Below are 9405 nucleotides of genomic sequence, written 5' to 3' on the forward strand. Positions count from 1 at the left end.
AAAAAAAAAAAAAAAAAAAAAAAAAAAAAAAAAAAAAAAAAAAAAAAAAGCTGCCGAAAAGAACGCTGCACATTTTTCCTTTTTGAAGGAGAAGGAACACCTTACCTTATTTTTTTAGTTATTAGGATATTTGTCTTTCCAAAGAACCTCGACAAGCATCTTAGGGAGAAACAAGAGCTGGAGTGTGATGTCTCACATTGGTTGGGGAGGAGAACAAAACACCATTTATAAGGGTGTGAAACATTCCTCTAGCATACGTGTTTTAAAGCGTTGAGGGAAAGCCCAAAGAGGACAATATATGCTAGCAGTGGGCTTGGACCGTTACATGACGTGAGCTGACCAAAACGGGATTTATAACCCCTCTATATCACACTCTCTTAAGTTCATTCTAAAGTTAAAATTCCAAAGTCATTGTGTTGATCAGAACACTGTCCTACAGAAGGAAAAAAAAGAAAAGAATTAAAAAACTCCCTAATTAGCACATACAGATAAGGCAAACGGTTTCTATATTGAACTTGAAATTGAGAGAAAGAAGAAGCATATTGATCACTTCACTACAAGAGGCCAAAAAGGACGCATATATTTGCATATGATCCGATGCCATTATCTGCAGACAAGTTCTTTTCTACTTTTCTTTCAAGGAACTAAATATTATATACTGTAACATTCAAGGGAGTCCATTTTGATTATTAGATTGTTCTTTGATTCTTTTTGCTTTGAAAAAAAAGATTAAAAAACCCAGTACGTGTAACACAGCAGAAGTAACCTCCATATCTTACGCATTTTCTTTTACACTGATTTCCACATGATTGAAACGACTCGAGACATCAAATTCGGCATTTTATCATTGTGAACAATCAAATTTATACTTAAAAGAACGCATAAAAAATCACATCAGTGTAATGTAATCTTGTGCATCGTAGCTAAATTAAAGTCCCGGCCGAACCAAGAGCGATTGTACTCACTGATCGAGCAAGTACTCGACAGTCGGAAACAGAACTAGTAGAGTAAAATAAAGACAAAAATTGAAATGCAAGTGACCTGGAGATATTCCTGAACACCGAGACGAGAAAATGGCGAGGACTGGTGCCATTTCCGGTGGACGAGAGGAGACCGAGAGACGAACGCGGTGAGCTTCATTAATCCGTTCGCCATTGATTTTCAGAGCTGATGAAGAATTGATCTGTACAGAGAAACCCTAGGAGAGGTGTTAAACCCTGATGAAGCCCTTCATTCGGAGGGGCATTTCGGTCAAAACCCCTGACGGAATTTTGACGGAGTGCCAGAGGGGGACGGCAGTCTAAATTTTTATATATTTATTAAAATTTTAAAAAAAAAATCTAAAATTTCATAATTTAATCATAATTCGGAAAAAGATTATTGCATTTTAGTATCTAAACTTTTAAATATTTACTTTTGGTCCATAAATTTTTATGAATATCTATTTTTATCCTTTGACTTTCTAAAAATGATTGTTTTGGCCCAAAAATTCTCAAAACTGCTAGATCTCTTACCATACTTGAACAAGAATTGGATCAACACTTTAGTTTGAAACAAGGACGTTTAGGCGAGACTCTTGGACGACTGCTCATTTAGTATTGCTTTGACTTCACCATCGTAAGACCATGTACGGAGGCTGACTCCAGCCCAGTGTCGAAAGGTCAAGGAAATTGGTGACCTAATGATAGGGGAGTTAACAAGCGACAGTCAACATCATAATTCTAACTTAGATAAGGCTTTTTTTAGGTTGGGTTGCTGGATACAGGATCCTCATAGTAGGCTCGACCAACATCCAGCCTCGAGAGGACAAACAACATTATGGGCTACCCTAAATAACGAAAAAAAAAAATTAAAATTAAATTATTTTAAAAAAAAATTATGTTACATTTCCTATCCTTTGGATGGCAACTGGAGAATTATTGTGAAGCAGCCTAAAGAATTGTGGGATTTTTCTTTACATGAAGAGAATTACAAAACCTTAAAGGGTCAAAGTTGTGAAGGATTGCTGAGAACTGGCACCATCTCTGTTTGTACAGCTCCCACCTCGCTTGTCCTTCCAAATTTATCCTCCTCTCTTGCTATCTGGATGTCACATGGCCAGTAATATTGATAAAGGTATTTTACGACAAGACGGGGAAGTAGTGCTACTACGACGATAGATAACAAACAAAGCCAAAACGAGGCCGTGCCCGCCACGTGATATATCGCCCTGCCAAAGTTGCATAAGAGTCGTTCACTTAACATCTTATATCATATAGAATGGTCGAAGTTGGAGAATGAGAAAACGCTACAAAATAGGATTATATCACGTACCAGAAACCGGGAAGTGACAATATTGAATCAAGAACAATGACACAAATGACAGTTGCGAGAGTGGATCCCCAGATCACAGCATGGGTGAGAGTATACCATCGAACCACGTCCATTGCCAAGTGCAAGTTGACGACGATGACCGTGGCGAGTAGCCAGAGATCTCCAAGGCCCGAGATGTCGACGGGGGTAGCCCAAAATGCAAAGAGGGGAATGAAGAAAATAGCAATGCTTTGCCACACAGTGTCAACCATTGTTAACCAAAACAACCCAGAGTTGTAGCTCTCCTGTCTATGGCCAGCCCCATATAGTTGAGGGGACATAAGAAGAGTCCTTCTTCCCAGGTCCTTGTCAAGAATTCCAACAACAATAGTGGGCAAACAAGTATAGATTATAGAGTACAGCACACTGCTCCATTGGTTGATCGCCGTCGTCAACGAGTAACCCGTAAAGAGCACGTACCTACGCGAACGAATACATGAAAATATCAGAAGTTTGTAATGATCTACAAGAAGCTAAAGTATTAAGAAACTTGTATGTTCTTAGAACTCAAGAACAAAGTTGTAGAACTTATAGGACAAATCTTGTTCAAGTTACTCACCAAAACAGAACAAGCACAAATACTGCATTTCTGTAGAAGTTGTACAAGATCATGTAGCCCATCCGCTGGTAATTCCAATGTCCATGGACCAATAGAAGAGGAACCAAGAATCGAAATTGCCCCATGGCAAAATCCGACGCCATGACAGCTTGTCGACCCTCTAGACCACTGATGCCGACGCCCACATCTGCCTTTTGGATCATGGAGACGTCATTTGCGCCTACAAAACGATTCAACAAGCACAAATTCTATGACCAAACATTCGAAGAACTTGATATGTGTTGAGAAATATAGGTTTGAAAAGGAGAGATTGTGAGATCCCATGTCGATTGGAGAGGAGGAGAACAAAGCATTTCTTATAAGGGCGTAGAAACTTCTCCCTAACATACGCGTTTTAGAACCGTGAAGCTAACAGCGATAGGTAACGGGTTAAAGCGGACAATATCTACAAGCGGTGGGCTTACAAATGGTATCAGAGCCAGACACTGGGCCCCTAAGGGAGGTTGAATGTGAGATCCCACATGAGTTGGAGAGGAAAACAAAGCATTTCTTATAAGGGTGTGGAAACCTCTCCCTAACATAGGCGTTTTAAAATCGTGAGGCTAAGAGCGATAGGTAACGAGCTACAACGGACAATATCTGCTACTAGTGGACTTGAGCTGTTACAAAGATAAAAGGAAAACTCGAAAACAAAGACATTGAGAATTACCATCGCCAATGGCAAGTGTCATATCAGAAGTCCTTCTCTTGACAAGAGCAACAATTCCAGCCTTTTGCAATGGGGCGACTCGACAACATAACACCACCGAACAGTTACAAGCGAGTTGGAAAAGCTGAAACACGAGTGAGTTAAGTAAGGCTTTAGACATCCAAGAGCGTACAGAATTTGCAGGTTTATACGCATTTACCTGTTCTTCGAGTTTACCGTCGAGAATATGAACGAGGCTGCTGCCATCAATGATCAAAGCAACAGAAGTCCTTACAACTTCAGTACTTCTTTCATTATCCAGTGCAACGCCTGAGGTAGCAGCAAGCTTCTTCGACATGATTATTGCATCTTCTAACCTCCTTTTGCACGATTCTACCGAGTTGTCGTTAATTATAACTTGGGTCATCTTGTTTGTCAAGAGCTTTGAGGAGTAACCTATTGATATGGCAGTTTCTTGCTTGTCTCCAGTCAAAACCCATACTTTAATTCCTGCAGTTCTTAAAGCTTCTATGGCTTCTGGCACACCTTTTTGTAACTTATCTTCAATGCCTGAGGCACCTAATATCAAGAGATTGTTTTCTATGTTGCTGGCAACCTTGCGAAGCTTAGCAGCCCTGCCAATCAAAGCGGTACTTGCTTCCTCAAACAGCGAGTGCCATTTATCAAAGTCAAAGGAACTGAGTTCTTTCATCCCAATAACCAGTGTTCTGAGACCCTTTGATGAGTATGAATACAGATGAGCTTTAGTCACCTGAATGATATCCATGTTCAGGTTTTCACATGCCACCTTGAACATGGAATTATCAGCACCTTTTACAAATACTTTAAAGGTCATATCTGGGCACCCCAATATCACCGACATCCGCTTCCTGTCGCTATCGAACTCGTGCATTCCCAAAACATTATACCTGCAAGCAAATATTAAAGAGATTTAGAAAGAAGCATAAAAAGAGTGGAAGAGGAAAAACTGTGAGATCCCATGACGGTTGGAGAGAGGAACAAAGCATTCTTTATAAGGGTGTGGAAACCTCTCCCTAGCAGACGCGTTTTAAAAACCTTTAGGGAAAGCCCAAAGAGGCAATATTTGTTAACGATGGGCTTGGGATGTTACAAATGGTATTAGAGACAGACATCGAACGGTGTGTCAGTGAGGGCACTAAGCCCCGAAGGGAGGTGGATTGTGAGATCTCATCCCGGTTGGAGAGAGGAACAAAGCATTCTTTATAAGGGTGTGAAAACCTCTCCCTAGCTGACACGTTTCAAAAACCTTGAAAAGAAAGCCCAAAGAGGACAATATCCGGTAGCAGTGGGCTCGAGATGTTACAAATGGTATCAGAGACAAACACCGAACGGTGTGTTAGCGAGGAAGTTGGGCCACGAAGGGAGGTGGATTGTGAGATCTCACATCGGTTGGAGAGAGAAACAAAGCATTCTTAACAAGGGTGTGGAAACCTCTCCCTACCAGACACGTTTTAAAAACTTTGAGGGAAAAGCCCAAAGAGGACAATATCTACTAACGGTAAGCTTGGACTGGTACAAAAACGGTGAGCTCTTTGTTCTTCAGAAAAATCACGGGGCAAATAGTTGCGGGATAAAAATCAAGGAGCTTCAATGTTAAAGCATAGAGTAACCAAAGCAAGAGCATGAATTACCTTTGTTTTTCACCATGTATATCAATAACTATATGGCCAGAAGTTCGTTCGATTAGCATAAAACCATATGCTGCTGCAGCATAAACCAATGCCTGTTCATCTGGAGACTCCCCTTGGTAGTCAATCAATTGCACCGAAGGATCAGAAGTTTTGGTAATGAGAGGAACAATGGTATTGCAAGCAGCTAATGCAAGGAAGAAATCATGAATATATCTTCCATTCTTAGTGCACTTTCCACTTTTCGATAACTGTAGAAGCTCAGGATCAGTTTTCACCATCAATTTTGGTCTCAAAACCTTTCCATTCACTGCAACACAAGGGAGCAAAAGATAAGCTAAACTAGTTCAATTGCCAAAGACTTGGATAAAAAAGATAAATCAACAAGACTGCTAACCTCGAACGGAGTATCCGATCTGCTCGTCGAGCGTATCAGTACTTTCACCTCCATAATCGACTCCCCAGATGCTTGCACATCGAAACTCCATCTTATTCTCAGTAAGGGTACCCGTTTTGTCCGAAAACACATACTTTATTTGTCCTAAATCCTCATTTATGTTCAAAGCCCGGCATTGGAATCTCGAATTCGATGTTTCATCATACATTTGTGTGTCTTGAATCATAAAATAAGCCTGACCGACACGAACAAGCTCCATTGAAATGTATAATGAAATGGGGATCATAATCTGAAACACAATGACTGACATGAGGAATACAAAAAACGCCTCCAATCCCCATCCATAGTAATTATAAGTTTCAGGTGGGTCCTTTGAAAAGTACTTATCTCTGAAAAAAGGCAAAATGTCCAAATCTTCCCTGTTTCTAATGAACCAAACAGCAGCCAAAACACAAACAACAGTACACAAAGCAATGAGAAAGAAAGACAGGATCACAATCTCTACATTCATACGAGTCTCGAGTCGGCTTCGTTTCGATGGAGCTCCAGAACTGTTGAGCATGGCTTTCGTCTCACAGCCAGCATAAACCGAAACGCCAACAGCCCAGCTCGTATTCTTGAGCTCGCAGCCACGAAGAACTATGTTTGGAGGTCCAAGAGAAAGACGTTTCCCATCGATCTCCATATTAGCCTGAAATCCATAGATATTCCTATTGGGTTTCTCACATTTAATCAACCCAATAATCTTCTCCATGTCGGGCATTTTCGACATCGTCTCCTGTTTCGCATACCGCGTTTTCAAATTCGATTCCCCATCCAAATTCAGTGTCTGCAAATATGCAACCCCCGTAGAATCACTGGTAGAAAGAAGCACCATATCACAAGGAATGGTATCATTTGCACTAATCTTAATGATCTCACCAACTCTTATATGCTTCCATTTCTTCATTTGAAACTGACCATCTACTAAAACTGAAGCTAACCTATTGTTCTCAATTTTATCAGAACGATGCCTTCTCCAATCCTCATATGCATCTTTAACAGCAGTAACTAGCAGAACAAAAGCTAAAGGCAAAATAGAGACAGTGCGACCAAAAACGGCAAGCTGGGGAAGTTGATTAAGAACAGCAATAACAAGGAAATAGATATAAGCAATTCTATGAAATTGTTCAAACAGATTCCTGGGCAGAAAAGTGAGAATCGAATACTTGCCGGTGCGAATCGAATTTCTAGCGAATTCAAACGTTTGGTTCGTCTTTTCGGGATCATCGATGTATATTAACCTCGCATCTTCGTCACTGATTTCCTTCTGTGATATGCTCAATGCTTCCGAATCGGCACCTCGAGACCCATGACGAACAGGCCTCGATCCAAAATCACTGGAACCGACTTCACGAATTGAGGACTTCGATTGACTTCGCCGCGAGAATGAGCGATGATCCAGTTCAGTACTCGCTGAGTTCTCATTAGGATTTGGAGTTTCCATGGCGAAGAACAATCCAAGTCGGTTCGGCTCTGGTTTCTGCAAATCGTGAGAGATAGTGTTTGGCGTTCTTGGAGATATAATCAATAGCGGTCGCTCTGTCGCCATGATTTAGCAATCAGAGGACTCCGAATTAACACCACAACTTCAATCACCAACGCATTCATGAATTCCCAAACGAGCTACGAAAACAATAAACCAATACAGAAAACGAGAATCCCAAATTCAAATCTCCGATAGAATCTCAAGCATCAACGCATTCACGAAATCCACAGATTGCAAAAACTCCAATCAAACCACAACAACAAAACTCAGAAAAACAACTCGAAATCCCAAGTTCAAAACTCCACCAGAAACTCAATCAAACGCTAGAACACACGAAACCCAAATCCAAAATCCAACAGAAATGCAGCAACGGAAGTCAAAAGTAGAGTAAAAGCTCGCACTAACACAAAACGTGCTCTCTCGATCAACAGAGAATCACAGAGGAAACAACAGTGACTGTACGAACAAGAACAAGAAATAGGCCAAGTCTGCAGCCAAATGGGCAAATTTCTTAAGCAAAAATGGTAGTTGGCGAAGCGTATAAGAGGGGAAGAAGAGAAGAAGGAAGTATAATAGAAAAAGGTCAAACCCATCTTGGAGTTCTAGAGAGAGAAATGAGGAGAGAGAGAGAGTCTAGTGATAGAAAGAGAATGGGAAAGACGATCGTCGCAAGAAACGGGGCGAAGTCGTAATGGGTGGCGACAGCAAAATAGATCCACCAAATCAAAAATTCGATAAAAATAAATCAAAAGAAAACAAAAAAAAATTAATTTTTTTTAATTTCTAAGAATTTTCAAAATTATTATTTTTTTAAAAAAATATATTTCCCGCGGTGCCGATGATTCTAGAAGGACTGCTGCTTATTAAATTTTAAATTTTAATTTTATTTTAATTAAATTTATTAAAATATAAAGCTTTTTATTTATTATTAAAAATTATATTTATTAATTTATTTAATGTCAACAAATATAATCATAATCTTTTACTTTTTTAGGCCATTTTAGAATGCTATTAAATTTTATCTGACAAACGTTTTTTATTTTTATAATTTAATAAAAAAAATTAGCCATACCCATAATTATAATTTTATTTTAATATTTAAATTAAAAATGCACAAAATCACATATTAAATTTATAAACTAAAGTCTATAATTTTTTATAAATTAAATTATATTAATATCTCGATAAAGTAATTGTGAGACTAGAGATCTTCATTTAACTGGTCGTGAATGAGGTACAAAATTTTTGTTTAAATACGGAACGGGGAGAGAGCGAGGAGAGATTTCTCTACTCAAAAGGGCATTTTCGTCATTTCTCCACCATATTATTATCAAAATTAAAACTTGTATAATATATATTTTTAAGTATGAATATTTTTTTTTTTTTGTTTATGAAATATGTTTTAGAATTTTTTAATGGTCTCGTGGAAAAAAATTCCAGAGAATCGTTGTCTCAGCTCTCGTAAAGATAGATAAGGAATTTAGTTACGTGTATATCACTATGTGAGAGTGACAATCGTTGTCTCAGCCCCGTCCAATGGACATTACCATGCAAGAATTATCAACTTTTGATATGATATTTAATGTATTATATAACACGCTTAATTTAAATTATAAAAATAATACAAAATTGTGGAAAAAAATCTCGAGAATGTCCATATCCTACAAAAAAAAAAAAAGAATTTAGTTACGTGATCTATATCAAAGTAACAGTGGGGATAAGGAAGTTGTTTCTGCCGTGTCCAATGGACATTCCCATGCGAGAGTGAAAGATTAAATTATTGATTTTTGATATGATAATTGATAATTTAGGTTTAAATTATAAAAATAATATAAAATATGTTTTACATTTTTTTTTAATAGTCTAGTGTAAAAGTTCTCGGGAACCTTATCACAGTCCTAACAAAAATAAACGAAGAATTTAATCGTGGATATCACTGCACAAGAGTGATAGTGGGATGAGGAAGACTTTTACGCCGTTCCATAAACGTCACAACAAAAGTGAAATATCAAATTATTTACTTTTCAGATAATTAATATCAATTAAAATTATAGAAACAAAATAAATAATAAATAAATGGTCAAATCCAATCCATGTATATCGTTTCAACCCCTATATAACTGCTCCACCTTTGTTATTTTTCATGTTTTTTTCGTTTTTTTTTTTTTTTTTTTTTTTTTTTTTTTTTTTTTTTTTTTTTTTTTTTTTTTT

General features: G+C 38.1%; 2 protein-coding genes across 4 annotated transcripts in view; both read right to left on the reverse strand.

Moving 5' to 3' along the window:
* Nucleotides 1-1227, reverse strand: part of LOC111445531 (probable mitochondrial import inner membrane translocase subunit TIM21) — a 5340-nt gene extending 4113 nt beyond the window's left edge. Inside the window, exon 1 of one of the 3 annotated variants that reach the window (XM_023083971.1) lies at nucleotides 1042-1227. In XM_023083971.1, coding sequence (XP_022939739.1) covers nucleotides 1042-1155 — 114 coding nt within the window. In that variant the 5' untranslated portion in view covers nucleotides 1156-1227. The remainder of the gene's footprint in view (nucleotides 1-1041) is intronic. The other 2 variants (XM_023083972.1, XM_023083973.1) reach the window with 2 other exon arrangements.
* Nucleotides 1228-1850: 623 nt separating this feature from the next.
* LOC111445515 (phospholipid-transporting ATPase 1-like) lies at nucleotides 1851-7874 on the reverse strand. Its single transcript, XM_023083942.1, has 7 exons — nucleotides 5667-7874; nucleotides 5273-5579; nucleotides 3820-4528; nucleotides 3621-3744; nucleotides 2912-3131; nucleotides 2314-2772; nucleotides 1851-2209 (listed from the first exon to the last, which is right to left on the reverse strand). The coding sequence occupies exons 1-7, from the start codon at nucleotides 7255-7257 to the stop codon at nucleotides 1987-1989; spliced, it is 3633 nt and encodes a 1210-aa protein (XP_022939710.1). The 5' UTR covers nucleotides 7258-7874; the 3' UTR covers nucleotides 1851-1986.
* Nucleotides 7875-9405: the final 1531 nt, after the last annotated feature.

Source organism: Cucurbita moschata, unplaced genomic scaffold (genome assembly GCF_002738365.1).
Source record: "Cucurbita moschata cultivar Rifu unplaced genomic scaffold, Cmos_1.0 Cmo_Scf00007, whole genome shotgun sequence".
Lineage (NCBI taxonomy): Eukaryota > Viridiplantae > Streptophyta > Magnoliopsida > Cucurbitales > Cucurbitaceae > Cucurbita > Cucurbita moschata.

Excerpts from the sequence above, each read along its gene's own strand:
- LOC111445515 (XM_023083942.1), bottom strand. The coding sequence starts at position 7,257 with ATGGCGACAGAGCGACCGCTATTGATTATATCTCCAAGAACGCCAAAC. Across the intron at positions 4,529-5,272 it reads ATACATGGTGAAAAACAAAG|GTATAATGTTTTGGGAATGC; the intron begins GTAATTCATGCT and ends ATTTGCTTGCAG. Across the intron at positions 2,773-2,911 it reads TTTGTGCTTGTTCTGTTTTG|GTACGTGCTCTTTACGGGTT; the intron begins GTGAGTAACTTG and ends TCGTTCGCGTAG.